The 20,900-nt window shown below is 49.7% G+C and overlaps 5 protein-coding genes across 5 annotated transcripts; 4 read left to right on the top strand and 1 right to left on the bottom strand.

The window, feature by feature from the left end:
* Positions 1 to 1,731: 1,731 nt before the first annotated feature.
* Positions 1,732 to 4,026, top strand: N7489_009494 (uncharacterized protein; the record flags this gene model as incomplete). Its single annotated transcript, XM_056715244.1, has 2 exons — positions 1,732 to 2,125; positions 2,225 to 4,026. The coding sequence occupies 2 exons, from the start codon at positions 1,732 to 1,734 to the stop codon at positions 4,024 to 4,026; spliced, it is 2,196 nt and encodes a 731-aa protein (XP_056562866.1).
* Positions 4,027 to 4,755: 729 nt separating this feature from the next.
* N7489_009495 (uncharacterized protein) lies at positions 4,756 to 5,544 on the top strand (the record flags this gene model as incomplete). The annotated part of the gene is made up of 2 exons (XM_056715245.1): positions 4,756 to 4,899; positions 4,954 to 5,544. The coding sequence occupies 2 exons, from the start codon at positions 4,756 to 4,758 to the stop codon at positions 5,542 to 5,544; spliced, it is 735 nt and encodes a 244-aa protein (XP_056562867.1).
* A 781-nt stretch (positions 5,545 to 6,325) lies between these two features.
* Positions 6,326 to 7,702, top strand: N7489_009496 (uncharacterized protein; the record flags this gene model as incomplete). The annotated part of the gene is made up of 2 exons (XM_056715246.1): positions 6,326 to 6,495; positions 6,607 to 7,702. 2 exons carry the CDS (start codon positions 6,326 to 6,328, stop codon positions 7,700 to 7,702), a joined length of 1,266 nt encoding a protein of 421 aa, XP_056562868.1.
* A 3,109-nt stretch (positions 7,703 to 10,811) lies between these two features.
* On the top strand, positions 10,812 to 18,976 carry N7489_009497 (uncharacterized protein; the record flags this gene model as incomplete). The annotated part of the gene is made up of 6 exons (XM_056715247.1): positions 10,812 to 11,042; positions 11,116 to 11,529; positions 11,585 to 12,929; positions 12,986 to 14,136; positions 14,186 to 18,079; positions 18,131 to 18,976. 6 exons carry the CDS (start codon positions 10,812 to 10,814, stop codon positions 18,974 to 18,976), a joined length of 7,881 nt encoding a protein of 2,626 aa, XP_056562869.1.
* Positions 18,977 to 19,282: 306 nt separating this feature from the next.
* On the bottom strand, positions 19,283 to 20,859 carry N7489_009498 (Clr5 domain-containing protein; the record flags this gene model as incomplete). Its single annotated transcript, XM_056715248.1, has 2 exons — positions 19,283 to 19,813; positions 19,873 to 20,859. The coding sequence occupies 2 exons, from the start codon at positions 20,857 to 20,859 to the stop codon at positions 19,283 to 19,285; spliced, it is 1,518 nt and encodes a 505-aa protein (XP_056562870.1).
* Between the last annotated feature and the right edge of the window lie 41 nt (positions 20,860 to 20,900).

Raw genomic sequence — 20,900 nt, forward strand, 5'->3', positions numbered from 1 at the left:
CGACAAATGCGGAGACACAGTCAAATCAGTGTTGAATATGGAATTGAAAGGGTATTCTTCGGGAATTGAAGACAACATCATTTTACATGGAAATTACATGGATGCGCGATTTATTCCTCATTCCAGCATTACGCAGGGAGCTGCACTGTCTGTACTCCCGAACACGATAAATGATGGTTGGGTATGTGAGGGGAGAATTGAAAATTGGAGTATTCGGAGTTGAAATCAACAATTTACACGGTAGACCTCGAACTGGTGATGGGAGCTACCAAGTAGAATTGTGAATAAAGAAAGTCTGTAACCTGATTGGCTGAAAAAGCCGGGGAGGAAAACGCCTTGGGTAGACGCTAGTCCGTTTTAGGTTCCATGACTCCACCCCAATCCACAGCTACGAGCTCCCAGAGCCGCAGATAGTGCCGAAGTGGAGTGAAGCTATACCCTAATTAATTCTATTCGGTGTTTCCTTTTTTAATTTATTTGATTTATTTGATTTATATTTATTTTGGTTTTGCACTTTAGCCTCTTCAAAAGGCTACGGAGTATTGGAAAGTCGATCGGGAAAGTAATTGTATGTCGGAGGCCGGCGACGGAGACTGCCGCCCTAGAATATACCACACGGTGAACATAAGTATATCTCCATGTACGGAGTACCCAAGTATAGATAGGAAAATAACATTCGTAGGGAGCTCCGATCGGATGCGCTTCCCGGTGAGACTTTTTGGCCTCTGTTTCGAGTCCGCCGCGTTGGCCATAATATTCGCCTTGTGAATGGCTCTCGGTCGCCGACAGAAAGATTTTTGATTACATATTCTCCAACACGGTTGCGATATTTTCCCTTTTCCCGTTTTCTGCCCCTTCAATTCGAATATTCCATTTCAGGTCTGGAACCACATCCACTTCAGCTTTGTCGGACGAGACAATTCGGAATCTAGGGATTTCATATCCCGGCACCGATTGGACCCCTTGTCCGGGTAGGGAGGAAGCTCTGTGTAAGGCGTAAAGCTTCCATTAATAATTCTCGTTCCTATGCTCTGCTCTACTGCGTATATTGTACATATTAGATACATATCTCCGAACTCAGAGCTCTTCCCACCTGCAGTTCCCAACGTTGGGGGCTTAGAAGGACTTGGCGATTTCCCACATGGGTGTACATCGTAGAATGTGAGTGAGCTCATCCGAGATTGGACATATCATTCTCGAATTGCATGAGGCATATATGTACATTTTTTATTGCTTTTGTCCCCTTTCTTCCGCAGATCAGGGTCTCCCTGTCAATAATTACCCAGTTTGAAACGCAGAATGGGTAAATGGACGATCAAATGAAGTAAACATTGAAATAAGCCCGATCTAGTTGGCGCTATTGCCATGGTTGCATAAAGGCTCCGATAAATGGCCCGGCTAAATCCATAGCTTTCCCCACGATCATCGATTCTTCACTATTGTACATGATGGCTTCAATTACTTCAATTACTTTGGAGCTTCAGGTCTCTTGAATCACTTATTAATGGATAAGAAGCATAATCAAGAAACATTCCAAGGTTCTGTCTTTAATGTACAAATCAGCAAAATAACAAGAACAAACATTTACGTTGCACTGGAGTGATGTGTCGTCATGTGCCCAAAACAGGTTCCCAAGCTTTAACTCATCCCTACGTAGAACTTCAACCTTCATTCAGCTTCATCTCCAAACATTACAGTTATCTCACTCGGTCCAATAGGGCCTTATTCAATATGCCTTCCGAGACTGAACCCCTCCTCCCTCGCTACGAGGATGACACCTCCCGTCAGCGACGCCTCCACCAAAAGCTACATAGCTACCAGATGATCCGCGCCATCTCTGAGGGGTACATGCCAACAACCGAACAGACCATCGCCAATCTGCGCACCCTTCTAGCTTCTGACGTCCTCAACCTGCGCAATCAGGACATTGGCAGTGTCGGTCGCCAACTAGTGCGGGACAGTCGACTGTGGATCCAGGCCTTCATCGAATTTCTGGAACAGAAGAACGGCCAAGACCAGCTCCAGCAATTCCTGTGGCGTCTGGCCCGTTCACGTGTCGAGGTGGATAGCGAGAGGGTTTCGAGACAGGCAGCCCACGTGAAGGCGCGGGCAGATACTAAAGCTGGTGGGTCGCGCATTTCACCCTCTGCAACTGCCCCGGTTTCCGGGCCTTGGCACATGCAAATTACAAAACTGATGATCGTTTGCTAATCCCTGTGCGTAGCATATGACAGCTTCCGCACCGTCGGTGGTCTGCTTCTGACTAATGCCGATTTCCGTCTTTTCGTCGATGATATCGTTACCGTTGGCCGCCAGATCTTCGCTGATACCGCTGAGTCCCTCGCTGAATCTTCCAAGCGAGTTGCCGAACAAGCAAAACCGTCCGAGGAAGAAGAACAGGCTCTAGAGGGGGCCGGTGCCGATGAGGGGCACGCGCTATCGAAGGCCGAGGTGAAGGAGGAAGCTGCACATGTTGCGGATGTGGCCGGGGAAGGGATCGCTCAGACAAGTCATGATGCTGTAAAGAGCGCTAAGGAGCACCTGTCAGGCCGAGAGAGGGACACCTTGCTGTTCCGGTTGAAACAGGCGGTTCAAAGGCTCCGGGAGAGGACGGACTACTCTGATTCGGTGTCGACACTTACTCAATTGATAGCACGCTATGCTAGGATCTACGCGGATGTAGCGGAGAATACTGCCTCGGTCGCTCAAGAAGAGCTGGGAGTCAATGATGACCTCAGGCGGGCGGTCGACGAATTCTGGATTGTCTTGCGGTCATTCGGTAGCGCAGAAGAGTGGGATCGGCTGCAGGAGAAGTTTCACAATGTCTTGCGCCATGCAAACAAAGATCCCGAGTTTGATAATCTACTCAAAGAGGTCGGGACTTCGTTGCATGACATGCTTACCAACCCCGAGTTCTTCGACTCGGCACCGCAGAAGCTCGATGAACTCAAACAACACTCCGGCAAAGTAAGCTCGGAGACCGGCCTACGAAAGGATGTGGACGATTTTCTCGCCCAGACCAAACGCACTCTTAGAACTGTGCCGGAAGACCCAGCCGTCTTCAAGTTAATCAATGCCACTAAGAAGATCTACCAGGATGCTTGTGGTGCATACAACGACAAGAAGGCCGACCTTCCAGCAGACCTTGTGAATGTCTTCTTCCCAGTGCTCCTCCGGACAATCCAATACATCCCAATCCCTCGTCTGGAGATCTCTGCTCCAGAAATGGACCTCCTCCTCGAGAACCTAGTCCTTGAACCCGGGCACACAGTAAACTTCTCCTCCTTCCTCCCCTACCGCATGCATCTCCTCACTCGCAATGACATCGACGTGGTGAAAACCCACTCCAAGCGCACAGAAACACTCATGAAAACAGCCTTCACAGTCACCGTTCAAGGCCTAAACATCAGCGCCGAAGACTTCGGCTACTGGTTCCGCGCCCACACAGGCTTCTTCCACCTGAAGGACGAAGGCATAGCAAGCTTCTACCTAGACCGCCGCGGTATCGACATCTCGCTAGATATCGAAGTCGGCCGCGACCGCCTGGAGCATATCTTCTCCTTGCGCGGTGTTCGCGTATGCATCCACAAACTCGACTACACAGTCAAGCGCAGCAAGTGGAGATTCCTCGTCTGGCTGACCAAGCCATTCCTGAAACATCTTGTGCGGCGCGTTCTAGAGAAGAAGATTGCAGAAGAGATTGTTGCAGCGACATTTGCGCTGAATCGCGAGCTAGTCTTTGCCCGTGAACGGCTGCGTGCTACGCGCATCGCTAACCCGCAGGACCTGGCGACCTTTGTGCGGGCTGTCCTCGCGCGCCTTAAACCCGCCGACTCGGATGTCGAGGCTAGGATTGGTATTGAGCCGCAGGGTGTCTTTAAGGGTATTTATGCTCCCGGCAGTATTGTCAAGACCTGGCACGAGGAAGCTACACGCGCGCAGGAGGCTATTGAGGAGGGAGATGAGACGCAGGGGCTTGGCCATACCTGGCATAATGATATCTTTAATGTGGCTGGACGATACTGATTGCATTTCTTATCTGATTTGGGAGTTTGGGGATGTTAGCGTGTTTATGATTTTATGATGGATGCCAGCCCCGTTCTTGATGGTTTTCGTTCTTCGTACTAGTGCTCACGTCTACGTTTTTATTGCGGAATGACCAAGCTACCGAATTAAGAGCTAATGGAGCCTAATAATGCTGTAAGGTAGGTCCTCTACCCGATTAGGAAACAAACCCTCAGTCCTTCGGATTGCAGCAAGGCGATGTTTGCAGTTTGCTCAGGCATGGCATTTTCTTTTGCTCCTCATTCTGAGGCTTTTTCTTTGTCTCCACGAAGCTATATAGAGAGCTGCATGGCAACGAATGCTCTCCATGCTCTCAATTTGTGGTAACCTCCCATTTCTTTTCCAGTCGTAGTTGCTACGTGTATCAATTCCAACTGGACCGGGTCCCCTCCCCTGCCCCGAAGAAGGTCAAGGTCTTCCTAATTATTTTCATCTCTTGCCAGTCCAAACTCCATTTAGAATCAACGTCAATATACACAATAACTGCCAAAGTACTGATCCCCAGCACCGCGTCAAGGCGCCTGCCCGTCGCTGGGGCAGACCAGCATTGTTCCCTCCGGCAACGTCTGATTACCCCATTACCCCAGTCTTTGGTCATGTGCTTAAACTCACTCCAGGACAATTGAAGCCGGCAGTTTCTGCTTTCTACTTCTTTGTTAGTGTCTTAAACACTTGGTACCTACGACCACAATGACAGGTTTCCACTTCAGTGGGCAACAGCTAGATAATGACCTTGTCACCTCAATCTCTTGTCTTCTCGACGCAGCTGATATCCCAAATCTTCTTTGGGGCAACTATCTATTAACCATCTACGGAGTTCCCACGGTTGTCGACGTCAGTATTTCTCTTCAAAGATCCGTCGTTGGAACACTACTAATCTTGCGACAGGGGGTTTCCTTCGTTGTGCCCGATACTCTTATCGAAATCTCCTACTCCACCCTCTCTAAAGCTGGCTTTCTTCCCTGCACACAAAGCTCAGATTGCCCGTATTCGAATACACTACGATGCCCTCCGCCCGTTACACACTTACATATCGACGATGAGCTTTCGATATTGTTGTATCAGAAGTCTGATGTGCTTTGGGAATTTCCAGATTTTGAGATTGCTTCCCATAACAACAATTCAGATATTTGGTGTGCGTCTGACACTCGGCTTCCTCCAGCAAGTCTAGGCCGCGGCCAAGGGCGCTTCCCCCCACACCTCTACTCCGTCCAAATCCCAAGCGCCTTGAGGTACTGTGAAGCTCTTATCCTTTTGCTTTGTCGAGATTACGGGAGTGTCTGTGAGACTTATTGGATGGCAATTTTGACGTATATGCTGGAGTTCGTTGATGGAACGGATATTCTTGACGAAGAAGGTCTGAGTGAGGGGTATAGACCATTTTATCGCGCCCTAAAACAGGCAGATTCGAGGGTGTATCTACTTTTGGAGGAGCTTCGCCGTGACTTAATAGAAAGGCAGCTTCTCCCAGTCAAGTAAGATTGGAAGGCATGACTCTTATTATCTCAGTTCAATGATGCTTTCAGCCGAATTCCCGTCGGGTTGATCTTGCCCCAGGGATAATTAACCGCCTTCACATATCTTAAAGTTCGACGCAGGCTCAATCATCACTACTAGGTAAGCGCTCACTGAGCGTTTATTAAACATCACTGGCCAATCACGGGTCTGGCCTGAGCAGCTCAGTGAGTCTGACTCTGAGCGCCCTCAATAAAGCGGCGGCAGCTAAGATAGGAAAGCGCCATCCGGCGGAGGGAATCAAGTATATCTATGGAATTGAACGAGAGACTAGAGGATATAACCATACACACTGCACCACGTAAATAGAACCCCCCTTCAAATGTGTTCTTTTATTGAAAGTACTAGTTTTAAGTCAAATTCTACTCCTTTACCCTAAATCACCTGTTGTGTATTGCTTATTTCCCAGGCACGTAGTCCTACTCCCAATCTATCTGCTACCACGTGACCCGGCTAAACATTGTTCCTGTTTTAGGCCACCTAATGTAGATCTAGAATAATGAAGCCGCGGAGCCAACACCTCCAATCTCCAATTCTTTACTATCTGGCATAAAGCTCGTTGGGGGAGAACAACAGTGTTACTGGCAATCGCATACTATATGTCAAATAATTAAACATCACAAGTCCTCCAAAACCCCCAGCTCGTCGAAGCCTTCACCTACCTCCATACCTCGGTCTACACGAACACAAAAGCTCCACATCCCCTCCGAGCGCACGAGCAGCTGCTCGCGCAGCTCCCGCTAAAATGCAATTATTACGACTCCTAGTCGCGGTAGCCGTGGTGCTATTCTCCGTCGTTGTAATCGCCGCCGAGGATTACTACAAGGTTCTTGGACTCGCGAAGTCCGCGTCAGAGAGGGACATCAAGCGCGCATACAGAACACTAAGCAAGAAATACCACCCCGACAAGAACCCGTGAGTGCAGCCACTATTCTGTCATTTCTATCCCTCCATATTTCCCAAATATCTACCTGGCTTCACACATGGTCCACATCACACCCGCAAGGCAATTGCTAACCCACCTAGTGGCGATGATACGGCGCGCGAGAAATTCGTCGAAATAGCAGACGCCTACGACGTCCTCTCGACCAGCGCGCTGCGCAAAGTATACGACCAATACGGACACGACGGGGTAGAGCAGCACCGCAAGGGCCAAGCGGCCGGCGGCAGCCACGACCCATTCGACCTGTTCTCGCGATTCTTCGGTGGAGGCGGACACTCGGGCCACGCGCCTGGACACCGTCGCGGACCAGATATGGAGGTGCGGGCGGCGCTGCCGTTGCGGGATTTCTATAATGGGCGCGAGATCAACTTCCTCGTTGAGAAGCAGCAGATTTGTGATTCCTGTGAGGGGACGGGATCGAAGGATCGACAGGTTGTTACTTGTGATCGGTGCTCTGGGCGTGGTATGGTTATTCAGAAACATATGCTTGCGCCGGGGATGTTCCAGCAGGTGCAGATGCAGTGTGATAAGTGTCATGGACAGGGGAAGAAGATTAAGAATCCTTGTCCTGTTTGTCATGGGAATCGGGTTGTTAAGAATGAGGTTGAGACCGGTGCTACTATTGAGCCCGGGATGGGCAAGGGGACTAGGCTTGTGTTTGAGAATGAGGCTGATGAGAGTCCGGACTGGGTCGCTGGAGATCTGATTGTTGTTTTGGATGAGAAGGAGCCTGAGCTTGGGACGTCGGAGGAGGAGAAAACGGATGGGACGTTCTTCCGGCGGAAGGGGAAGGATCTTTTCTGGAAGGAGACTCTTTCGCTGCGTGAGGCGTGGATGGGTGGTTGGACTCGCAATCTTACACACCTTGATGGACATGTTGTTCGTCTTGGACGTGGACGTGGTGAAGTCGTGCAACCCTTGGCTGTTGAGACTATTGCCGGGGAGGGCATGCCACATTACTCCGAGGGTCATTTACATGATCACCATGATGAGAATGATGAGGCGGGTAATCTGTTCGTTGAGTATACTGTTATCCTGCCGGATCAGATGGAGAGCGGGATGGAGAAGGACTTCCATGCCCTTTGGGAGAAGTGGCGCAAGAAGATTGGAGTTGATTTGGCGAAGGATTCTGGGCGACCGGTTGTCTCTCCGCCGGCGGAGGATAAGGATGAGTTGTGATGATTACATTTCCAAGCCTTGTTATTTTGATTCCCTTTTCCCTTCGTGGTCATTGTATATTAATTGCATCTGTTGATTTGCGTGCATTTAAAGGCTATGGACTGGATTAGATTAGACCCTTGGCTTGTATTGAAATGCTGGAAACGATATAAAATAGGCCCTGCCCGAATTCTACAAGGTAAGGAGACAGAGGTCTACTTTTCTCGTGTAGAGTAGAGTATATCTGAAAAGACAGCCCAATTGGCCCGGCAATTTCATTTGAACTTTCTGGCAATACACTAAACCCTCTACGGACTTCTCCGTAGACACGTTTAAGTGGCTTTGATCGACACACGTGGGACCAGGATACTGCTCATGTCGGCTCTATGCCAGATGTAGATCGACGATCTGCCAGATCCATTGAATACAGTCCCCATGCACGAAACTCCAGATTCTTATTCCACCTAACACTGTTTGGTCCCGATGCATACATCTCACATGCTGGGTTTAGTGGCGCAGGATGTAAACAAAGAAAGACAGGGTGGACAGCGCAGAGATCTACGGCGATGGTCTAACTGGAATAGGCCTTAAAGGGCCGGGGCAAGGCAGGGGTAAGGTAGTCTAGGACAGGGATTGGATGTTGTAGCGAATAAGCTTGGTTTGCTTTGAACTACACGCATAACCCACTTCCTTGACCGTCATTTCATGTTCGTGTCTCATGTGATATCGATTGGTCGGATATGGGTCGTTTGAAGGTTCGGCTAGGGGCTCTCTCCATGTGCAAACAGTCTAGAAGCATCCACTTCGCGGGTAACGGCGCGGTTTGGATTTTGTAGAGTTGGGGAAGACGGTGTTTCTGTTTGTCGCAGTCGGATGTGGTGTTTTAGGAAAAGGTTTAGTCTACAGAGTACTGTTTATGCTATGGGATTCACTTATACCCCATATATATCTACAAGAAGCATCCAGACAAGGACATAAGAGAAACATACATTGTTCTTTTACCAACACGATAGGTCTCAGATTCTGAATTAAATATCCATATACCCCCAGGGCTTCATGAAACACCTCCAACTGGCCGGGGATGGGAATAGAAAGAAATCAATTCTCAAAGTTTCCGTGAAGCCAAAGTTGAAGTCCGCAAACCCTCTTCCACACCATACAAAGGAAATATTCTCAAAAATAAGCTACAAGCGGTGGGATTTCAACCTATCGGATAGATAGACTGTCAATTTACAATATGTAGGCAAGGATAGATATACTAGATTAGACTACAATACAAAGTGCTTACCATCTGGAAGGATCAGCTTTCCAGGAAATAATTTGCCGACATGACATCCCAAACTATAATCTAGCGCGTCTATACCTATATAACCCCTATGCCAGATATAGTATGGATATCGACCACTGTCCATAATTTTGGGGAAACCTAATATACGAGCCTATGATAGACCGAATGGAAAAATTAGCCAATGCATACCGTCCACGTTGCGGGGACCGCGCCTAGATGCAGCTCTAAACAAACTCTAACGATACCCAAACCCGGAAATTAGGCCGGCAGTTCCCTCCCGGGGCGATAGTTTCATGATATGATAGGCACTGTGAGTTTGCCCACATGGAAGCAAAAAGCACTCATGACCATCATTCCGAAAAGGATTGGTCAATTACGTCTCCACATCCATAGTTCTATAGATTCATGTACGTCGTAGCATCTCCTTTCATGGGGCTTCGTCTAGTCTCCATAGTGCATCAAAGAAAGTTACGAGGATTGCTTTGACAACTGAAGTTGTGGAGCCCTTGGATCGTGGAATTATGCTTCTCTATCGACGCTGCTGGGGGTCGTCTCCTTCCTTAACCAGTAACGCCCCGGGAGATGAGGGGGCTCAAACAGATAGATTGGCATAGCAGGTTGCGGTGTGGGATTTTGGTGGTTTGATTTACTGCTAGTACTTGAAATTTAAGATTATTAGGAGTATTTGCTGTTAGCAGGGTTGTGTTATAGCTTCCTGATATCAAAGTAAAACACATCAACTTATAGCCATCTTGCTTTTTCGTTCGACTACCCACACAGTTTGGAATAAATGAAGCAGCCCATATAATGCATGTTAACTATAATCGTATATTAACCCCGGGCTGATATGCTGCAGAGCCATCGGGGAAATATGCTGTAAGACGGCTGTTGTGACTCTAATCTCCCATGGAACCTTGGAAGCTTCTAGGGCAAACAGGCGAATGGGCAACCCGTATCGACCTAGTCCTAATATCCTGGTGACCAATCAGCAGTTCATATTTTAGCACTTTAACGCAAAGAAAAGCCTCAGACCCGAATTTGACAGCGATCGACAAACGTTGTGCTGCAAGCTATACTAACGGCAATGCATATCGCCGCTGGCCAGTATCTCGGATTTGATGGCTTTGCATCCGACCTTGGTATATCTATGTAGGTAGGGTTTGTATATATATGTAGCCATCTACATCTGGAAATATCTACATACGCCCCATTCTTGGCATATGAAACGTATGGCATCCAAAAATTGCTGTTTTTTGGTTTATCATTTGGAAGATTGTTACATGAATACATCATAATTTTCAAGATACATCCCTGTATAAGCCAATCAAGCTCGTAGATTGTATAGATTTGGTGTTCACCGTTGAAAGTACATACAAAGTATATACAGGAATAACAGCCATGGAAGCCCTTGACATTCCAAATACCAACGAGCCAGCTATCCACTTTTCTTTTAATGAACGCAATCAAAATAGGAAGCTCGCGAAGATCAGTAAACATGCTCATGCCCACCGCCAGACTGCCAATCTCGGGTTTCCAAGTGCTTGGGCTCCTTCGCGAATCCTGTTTCTCTTAGCTTCACATGCACTTACGTGTATGGTTCAGCATTGAGGTAGGTATATGAAGGAGGGGGTACGCAGGGGTTTGCTATCAAAATCTCACCTCATCTCGATCCTCAATCATCTTATATCATCACTCTATCTTCACTTTATCCCAATCTTGACTCCTTCAGTGTCCATACCTTCCTCTTTGTACTTCCTCTTTATACCCACTTCTTCATCTACTCCCCATATATTCTAAACTCGGACCTATTGCCATATCAAGGATTCCTTTTGGTATTGGAAGATGCGTCCTCTCTCACTAGCAAGCGGCCTTAGCGGCGATGGAGCCATACCTCCTGATTCTCTTGAAGCCATCGCCATTGTTGGCCTAGCCACTCGCTTTCCGCAGCAAGCAACAACCACCGAGAGTCTGTGGGAGCTTCTCCTACAGGCCCGCTCGACGTGGTCATCGATACCCAAAGAACGCTTCAACTCGGACGCCTTCTATCATCCGGACCCCGAGCATGGTGGAACAGTGAGTTATATCCGAACCGCGACAGACCAATGTCGCGATGAAAAATGATTGGTTAATTAATATCCATCTGTAGTTTCATGTTCAAGGAGGACACTACGTCTCAGAAGACCCTGCCTACTTCGATGGGTCCTTCTTCAATATCACCAAGAATGAGCTCTTGACATTGGACCCCCAACAGCGGTTGGTACTGGAAAATGTTTATCACGCCTTGGAAAATGCAGGCATCCCGTTGACCAGTGCTGTTGGCTCCAACACATCGGTCTTTGTCAGTGGATTCAACCATGACTACCTGGGTATCCTTAATTTAGACCCAGAAACCACTTTAAAATACAAGCCCACAGGTGTCACCAATGCTATTCTGTCCAACCGTGTCAGCTGGTTCTTTGACTTCAAAGGACCTAGCATGACTATTGACACGGCTTGTTCCAGCAGCTTGGTAGCGCTGCATCTTGCTGTTCAGAGCTTACGTGCTAGAGAGACAAACATGGTACGTTATCCGTCTTGACACTGATATTCCCATACTAATATCGATAATGGTTAAGGCTGTCGTCAGTGGTGTGAGTATCCTTGAGAACCCCACGGAAACCATCGGCATGAGCCACCATGGTTTGTTGGGACCTCAAGGGCGGTCTTTCAGCTTTGATTCCCGTGCTGAAGGCTATGCCCGAGGCGAAGGCGTGGGCACAGTTGTAGTGAAGCCTTTGAGTGCCGCTATAAGAGACGGAGATACCATCCGTGCGGTTATTCGGGAGACCGGAGTCAACCAGGATGGCCGCACGCCAGGAATCACTGTTCCCAGTGCAGATGCCCAAGAAAGATTGATCCGTGAGGTCTACTGGAGGGCCGGCTTAGGTCTCGAAAACACAAGATTTGTTGAAGCCCATGGCACGGGAACAAGCACCGGTGACCCAATCGAAGCAGGTGCTCTTGCGAAAGCGTTCAAATGTCAGCGAGAGACTCCGCTTTACGTCGGGGCGATCAAGTCTTCCATTGGGCATCTGGAAGGTGGCTCAGGTGTGGCAAGCATTATCAAATCTATTCTAACCCTTGAGTCTGGTATCATACCTGCAAACTTTGATATGAAGCAGACGAATCCTTCGATTCCTGCCGCGGACTGGAACATTGCATTCCCTACCGAGGCTCTTCCATGGCCATCGCCAGGGCTGCGAAGAGTGTCAGTCAACTCATTTGGAATTGGTGGCACCAATGCTCACTGCATTCTTGATGACGCTTACCACTATCTCAATGACCGCCGTCTTACATGTGCCCATCGCACTACATCTACTGTTCCCACAACCCAGAAAATCAAGAGCCGGCTCTTGGCCCTGTCCCGATCAGGAAAAGAGCCAACTCATCTCTTGACGGATTCATTTGATGATAGCGATCCCTCGGGGAATGAGAATACCTTTATCGACACACCCACAAGCGATAGCTTTTGTGCATCACCCACCTTCACGTCATCGACATACACCAGCCTGGTCGAGAAACCGAAAGTATTCTTGCTCTCAGCTTTCGATGAAGATGGCGTCAAGCGGAACGCAGCTGAATTCGCCAAATACTTGAACCGGAGAACGTCGCAGTCGGTTCTCCATGACCATCTTCTTGATGATCTCTCCTTTACCCTGTCAAAGAAACGATCCCAGTTTCCCTGGAAGAGTTTTATTATGGCAACCTCAGTCAAAGAACTCGCATGGAACCTGTCAGAATCGAATTTTGCCAAGCCAACCAGGGCCGCCAGAGTGCCAGAGGTTGAATTTGTTTTCACTGGTCAGGGAGCTCAATACCAGGCCATGGGCCGAGAGCTCATGGTCTACCCTGCTTTCCAGGAGTCCGTGGAGGAAGCATCGGACTATATCCGCCGACTCGGTAGTCCATGGTCATTACTTGGTAATCATTTGATGAGCCTGCTTTTATCCGAATGCAACTCGACTAACGTATTACAGACGAGCTCTTGACTGAGCGAGAGTCATCCCGAGTCAACTTGCCCGAGATCGCTCATCCATTATGCACAGTCTTGCAAATTGCGCTCGTCGATCTCTTGGCCAGTTGGCAAATCTTCCCAAAACGAGTAACGGGTCACTCATCCGGTGAGATAGCTGCTGCTTACTGCTCTGGCAAACTGTCCCGTGAAGGCGCGTGGAAGGTTGCATACTACCGTGGATACGTATCATCCAAGCAGCTTTCTGCAAATGGGGCTATGATGGCCGTGGGTCTAGGTGCATCGCAGCTGCAGCCCTATCTGGACTCCGTGAAGGGAAAAAACACCGGAGAACTCATTATCGCCTGCCACAACAGTCCTAAGAACAACACAGTGTCTGGAGACGACGCTATGATTGACCGCCTCAGGAGTCTTCTTGATGCCGATGGCATCTTTGCTCGAAAGTTGAACGTCAAGAATGCGTATCACTCGGCCCATATGCATGCGATTGCTCAGGATTATCTTCGCCTGATGGGAACACTCCCTTATGGAAGACGGCTCGCAGCTCCACACCAGGTGCATATGTTTTCTACTGTCACAGGGCAGCAAGTCAAAGAGGAACATCTGCCTGCTCAGTACTGGGTGGACAATATGGTTTCTCCTGTTCTTTTCACAAGCGCTTTGGTTGCAATGACCTCAAACGCAAGCTCCAGCCATGGGACAACCGATCTAGCGGATTCACTGCGCCTTCTTGTGGAGATAGGGCCTCATTCAACCCTGCAGAGTGCGATCAAAGAGACACTGGCTTCGAAGAGCCCTAAGTTGGAATTCAAGTACCTGGCCGTTCTTAAACGGACAGATCACAGCCTCAACACTCTGCTCACTACAGTCGGCTTCCTAGCTTCGAGTGGATGTGAACTGGATTTCCATGCTGTGAACCAAGCCCCTCATTCTAAGGCAAAAAGGCGGCCCAGACTGTTGGTGGACCTCCCACCGTACAGCTTCAAGCATACTGAGAAGATTCTGTTTGAGAGTCGACTAAGCAAGAATATTCGAACTCGGAAGTTCCCTCGTCATGACCTCTTTGGTGCACCAATCACGGATTGGAATCCTACTGCTCCCAGATGGAGACATTTTGTCCGATTGAACGAGAACCCCTGGCTAAGGGATCATATGGTGAGTCCAGAATTGCCTACAAGACAGCTTCATTACTAACATGGCCTAGGTCACTGGCAACTACGTCTACCCTGGCGTAGGCTATTTGATAATGGCAATTGAAGCATCGAGGCAGTTAGCCGGCGAGGAAAAGATCACTGGCTTCCGACTACGAAAGGTCAACATCCGAAGAGCCTTGATTATACCCGATACCAAAGAAGGAATTGAAGTCTCCTTGGCAATGGCAACTGTCGAAGACTCGGCATCATCGCGAACATGGCGGCGGTTTCAGATAACTTCTTACAATGCATCGAGCGACGAGTGGACAGAACACTGCACTGGCCACATCACCGTTGATCATGAAACAGCTTCTGACCCAGTGGACAATGGCCGCGAAGCAGAAGAAGAAAGCCGAGCATGGGAATCCGAACATTTCCGTGCAAATGAGACGTGCACCAAATCCATGGCCTTCAAATCCACATACAACAATCTCCAAACATCCGGACTCAATTTTGGTCCTCTGTTCCGAAACCTCGCAGACGTCCGCGCAAGTGGATGTGGGCTTGGTAAGGTTGTTGGATCAGTGACAGTTCCGGACATTGCACAGTCCATGCCAAAGCAATATTTACATTCCCACCTCATCCACCCTGCCACAATGGATAGCATGATCCACTTGATGATTGCGGCTGTTCTTGACTTTACCAGCAAGTCCACCCTGGATCAGATCAGATTGCCAACTTTTATACGCGATGTCTGGGTTTCAGCGGATCTGAATTCAGCCCCAACGCACAAATTTACGGGACATGCAAGCGTGTCGACGGCGGAATCTGATAAATTCGAGGGCCAGATCCAAATGCTGGACGAGGGAACTAATAGGCACCGCATCCGCATGGACGGTATAGAGCTCACTCCACTGGAGTCTGGTCTTGCTGAAAATAGTGAGCGCAAACTGTGCAGCGCGATTGAATACAAGCCCGACGTGCATTTCCTCGACTCAGAAGCAGCCTGTGCACTGACTTCCCTCCATGCTTCCGATGACACCCAGGCTCTGTACTGGGTGAAACGTCTTCAGCTTGCAACGATGCTCTACGTCATGGATGCACTGGAGGAGCTCGGAGACCTTCATGTCATGAAACTCGATTTGCCTATGCGAAGATTCTTTGACTGGATGGAGCATGTGCAAACGATGCTCAAGCGCGATGAAATAATCCACCTTCCCTACAATGAATTCCTGGAGATTGCCCAAGACGAGGCTCTCAAGGAAGCTATTGGCAAGGAAATCGAGGCCCACAGCGCCGAAGGCGCCATCACAGCCCGAATGGGTCGCAACATCGCCAAAGTTGTGCGACAGGAGACTGATCCGCTGGATCTCATGTTTGGTCAAGACGCCGTGATGGAACAGGTGTACAAAGAAGGCCTCCATTTGTATAACCTGCCGCAGCATCTTCAGACCCACTTGTCTCTCATCCGGCACCAGCATTCCGAGCTGAACATCCTTGAGATCGGTGGTGGCACTGGAAGCTTCACTGCTGAAGTCCTGGCCGTCCTTTCGCCAGACCTTGCAAAGACCAAAGGAAACATTGCCAGCTACACATTCACTGACATTTCATCCGGCTTCTTCGAGAAAGCAAAACAGCGTTTCCAGCCATGGTCCGATATCATGAACTTCCAATCGCTCAATATTGAGCGAAGCCCCGTCGACCAGGGATTCCAGCTGGGGACATATGACCTGATATTTGCTGGCAATGTCATTCACGCTACTGCAAACCTGCATAACGCATTATCGAACCTTCGATCGCTGTTGAAGCCGGGTGGTCAGCTCATCATGCAGGAAGGAATCCGACAGGATTTCCTCTGGTATCCGCTTGTTTTCGGTCAGCTTCCCGGGTGGTGGCTGGGCGATGAGCCATGTCGTCAGTGGTGTCCCTACATCCCGGCCGAAGAATGGAATCCTCTGCTGCTGAAAGCTGGATTCTCGGGCATTGATGCCGAGTATCCCAGTTCGAACGATCCAGATCTCACATGGCAGAGCATTCTGGTTTCTTCAGCCGTCAAAATACCCGCGGAGAAGCCATCGAACACTGCGATAATCTTGACGCTCGGCACATTGAAAGCCCGGCAGGTCACTGAGAACCTCCAGGTACTTTTGCCGGAACTGGGATACACGAGTATTCTCGTCAAGGAGCCTATGGAAGTGGAAAATTCCATCTTGTCAGATGCCCTTTGCATCTCATTAATGGATTTGGAGTCCCCCTACCTCTTCGATATGACCGAAGCAGAATACGACACGCTCAAGAAGATGCTCAGCGAGTGCCAAAACCTACTGTGGGTGACCTGCAATCCTCTCACACAGCCACACGCAAGTATGAGCCTCGGTCTTCTCCGAACAGTGCGCTGGGAGCGGAATGCCGATGGCTCAAATATCGTCACCCTGACAGAGGCGGAGCCAGACGTCGCTTCGCCACAGAATCTCGCTACAGCTGTTGGCAAGATTATCAAGCGGCAATTCGTGGACATGCCGGATAATGATCGCCACGCCGAGTACATGTTGCAGAATGGTTTGATACACATTGGCCGTTTGAACGAGTGGGAGGCTGCGGATCAGTTCCTTGCTGCACAGTCTTCTCAGCAAGCTCCTCAGCTTCGACGACTCGGTGATCATGATACTCCCATTGAGTTGCAGGAAGCTGCTGTTAGCACCGGGGAATACCGTTGGGTCATCGATACGCAGCATGAAGAATCACACAAAGACACCGAGGTCGAGGTTGAGATCCGGGCAATTGGTCTTTCTTCAGATGTCTCCGCCGGCCGCCTCGCGAATGAGATTGCCGGTGTTGTGAGCAAGGTCGGATCGGAAGTCGACGGCACAGCTGCCGGTGACAGAGTCATCTACATCTCGGGCGACAAAAAGGGCGGTTCTGTCCGAACACACGGTCGAGCTGATCAGCTGCAGCTCGTGAGAATCCCCGACGAAATCTCTTTCGAAGTCGCAGCCGGTTTGGCTTGGGCGTACGCGACAGCAATCCAAGGACTCGGGGAGATGGCTCGTCTGGGACCCGAAAACACTATACTGATTCATACCGGTGCAACGGATATAAGTCAAGCGGCGACTCAATATGCCCAGATGATCGGAGCTACGATCTACGCTACTGTGGCAACAGTCGAAGAACGTGATTTGCTTGTCTCTGATTATGGGATCTCTAAAGAACGTATCTTCTCCAGGAAAGATCTGAAATTCGTCAAGAGTGTCATGCGGTGCACGAATCATACTGGTGTTGACGTCGTCTTCAACGCGCTGAGCGGCGAGGCACTCCGGGGTTCAATGGCATGCCTTGCTCCATTTGGGACATTTGTGGATGTGTCGAATCCAAATCTGCGAGCTGATACCACAGTCGAGATGGCCTCTTGGCCTCGCAATGTGAGCGTCCACACGGTCAACGTTCCTTTGATGGCTCAACATCGACCGAAATCGGTCCGTCTTTTGCTCACTGAGGCATTGAGATTGTACTCCGAAGGCAAGATCGGTCAACTCCGGACAACAACTGTCTTGGACTTTACACAGATCAAGGAAGGTATTCGAGCTGCGCAGAGCGGAGAAGCAGCAAAAGTTGTGATTGTACCTAATCCGTCCAACATGGTCCCTGTGGTCCCACGACCAATAGTACCATGTCACTTTGACCCTGACGCCTCGTACGTTCTTGCTGGTGGTTACGGTGGCTTGGGCCGGAGTTTAGCACGATGGATGGCATCTGGCGGCGCAACAAGCCTGATTATCCTATCGCGCTCATCAGCTTCGAGCCAAGAGAAGATGGAATTGATTGCCGATCTCGACAGAATGGGATGCAAGGTGCATTCGCTGGTCTGCGATGTGGCCGATGCCTCTAGCCTCCAACAATTGTCCGGAGAGGCCTTTTCCGACCTGCCTCCTATCAAAGGGTGCATCCAAGCATCAATGGTCCTACGGGTAACTCCCCAACCCTTAGCTTTTACTAAATATACAACTAACATATTCCAGGACGGCGCCTTCACCGGACTATCCTTCAACGACTGGCAAGCAGCCATCAGACCGAAAGTCCAAGGCTCCTGGAACCTGCACACAGTCCTACCAGACAACATGGACTTCTTCATCATGCTTTCCTCCGTCGCCGGCATCTTCGGCAACCGCGGACAATCCAACTACGCCGCAGGCAACACCTTCCAAGACGCACTAGCCGCATATCGCGTGTCGAAAGGGATGCAAGCAGCCAGCATAAACCTGGGCAGTGTATCCAACGTCGGGTGGGTAGCCGAGAACCGAAGCTCGATGCGCACGCACACAGCAACATTATTCGAGCTTCTGCGGGAAGAAGAGGTCCACGCAACAGTCGACTTCCTCATTCGTCAAGATGGCGGTAATGCATCAGCGTGTTCGCAGCTCGTTCTCGGTCTTCCGACTGCGGAGATGTGTCGTCAGAACGGCGTCCCCCTGCCTACGTATCTGAATTACTCAATGTTCACGCACTTCCGTAGTACGGTGACGGCGAAGAATAGTGAGGTTTCTCAGCAGAAGAGTGTTAGTGTTGCGGCGCTTTTGTCGGCGGCGGATGGATTTGAGGGTGCTGTGATTGTTGTGTCGGATGGGATTGTTGAGAGACTTGCTTCTTTGCTTGCTATTCCCTGTTCGGAACTTGATGCCCAGAGATTTGGATTTGGGGGTATTGACTCGCTTGTTGCGATGGAGTTCCGCGCGTGGATTGTTAAGGAGCTTAAGGCTGAGGTTTCTTTGCTTGATATTATGGGGGCGGAGAATATTAGGGCTTTGAGCGAGAAGGTTGCTGGCAGGAGTCGATTGATTGCAGGAGGATCTTCTATGTCTTCCTGAGGATCATGAGGATATTTTATCTATTTCTTTGCGTGTTTGTTGGGATTTCTACTAATCTACTTTTGATACTGCTTTGCGCTGGGCTTTCATGGTTTATTGAGACTAGATACAGCGATGAACAGAATGCATACGGAAGTTTCTACATAGCTTACAAGAAAATTGAAGATTTGATAAATGAGATAGTTCAATGTTGTTCATCCGAGTCATGAAAACATCCATTCCAACAGTAGCAAAATGCTGTGCTTGCATTAATAAAAAATAGCTCAGACCCTATACCATCCATTCGTTATTCATTATATTCATCATCTACCGTGCATGCCCAGAGGGGAAATAGCCCCGTAAGCCCTGACCAGGAAATGCACAAACAGCCAACTTCGGCTCAGCCCCAGACCGCTCATGATGCCACGCCCGCTCGCGCAGGGCCAAATAAACGGAGCGGAACGGCTGTAGGTCGCCAGGGAGCCGAGCAGGCGGTTTATGAGGATCGAAGCCCAGCTGCTGGAGTTGCATCTCACACCAGTGCAGGGTGTCTGGCGGTAGATATTGCTCTGTATCGTAGTCGGCGTGATTCTGTTGCATGGACTGCAGCATGGGAACATCGGCTGGGAGGCCGAAGTTCTCTACGCCCTTGGGTGGGTGGTGGTAGTTCATATAGGGTTTTCCAGGGGCGCGTTCTGGGTGGTCTGCTTGTTTGCGGATGTTGTGCATGTTCCAGGTTTGCACGTAGGATTTAATGTGGGAGCGGAGAGTGGGCATGTAGATTGCGAGGAGGGCGACTTGTTCGGGGATTACTGTTGAGGAGAAGAGACCTTGGTTGTGAAGTTCGCGGAAATAGTTCTAGTCAAGGTCAGTATTCTGCGATTAAGTGCAAGTGGAACCTGTGAAAGTTGACTGACATGGTATAGTGTCACTACTGATTTAGCAAGCTGGGCCCACCAGGATTCAATCCGGTGAGTATCTGTGGCTCGTCCGGGCGCACAGCATTGCTCACGCTGGACATCTGGCTCAGTGACGCGGCGGAGCGCAAAGTGAGCATCAGCTAGAAGAGGAACCTCGGACTCAAGGTCAGATCGAAGAGTGCGAGGTTGGCGATTTTTAGAAGCAACAGTGTCGAGATGGTTTTTGAGAACGCCCACAGACGCATGCGCATCCACACCAACATGGATCCACAGGACATATCGAGAATACGCATCGAGCTCGGCATGAATGCGGAACCCGAAGTTGGCTAGCTTTGAGTACCCGTTCACATGCCAGGTCAAATTAGGCCCGGCTAGAATCTTCGGCGGGGGAGGGGGCCGATGCATATCTCTCGTGCGGCGTTCAACTGTATCCGGGCGCAGCATGCGGTAGACACTGTAGAGACGATCTCGGGCAAAGACGTACCCCTTGCTTCGGAAGTGGTTGTGCAGTAGTTCCTTTCCATATCCCTCAATGGTTCCCTTGTCCATTTCCTCGGTCAGAGCGTCGAGGATCTCCTGGACCTGTGCTTGTTGTTGCGTAGGCGAATCAAGGCGGAGGCGGATACCAAGCTGGTGACGGAGTCTGCGTAGCGTACGGGCGGAGACATCGTAGCCCTCGTCGTGTAGAACGGTGACGATCTCTTGGTCGGTCAGACCCACGTCGAAGAAGAGGTTTTTGATTCTGGCGTGCAGCGCTTCGTTAGAGGAATTGTTCTCCATCTTTTTCTTGACGCCCCATAGCTGCAGGCGTTTTGTCAGAGTACGCGCCGAGATCTGAATATCATGCTGCCTCTTCATGTGCTTGCAAATGTCGTCACTCTTCATTTTCTTTTCGTAGAGGCCAATGATTTCGGCTTTGTACGGCTCGAGGTCCACCCGAGGGCGACCTGACATTTTACTTGGCGTGTCAGCTTGATTCTCCATTTCGCGAATCCAGACCAACCAATGTTGATAAGAAGCAACTG

This window comes from Penicillium chrysogenum, assembly GCF_028827035.1.
Source record: "Penicillium chrysogenum strain IBT 35668 chromosome Unknown utg000005l_segment0_segment0, whole genome shotgun sequence".
Classification (NCBI taxonomy): domain Eukaryota; kingdom Fungi; phylum Ascomycota; class Eurotiomycetes; order Eurotiales; family Aspergillaceae; genus Penicillium; species Penicillium chrysogenum.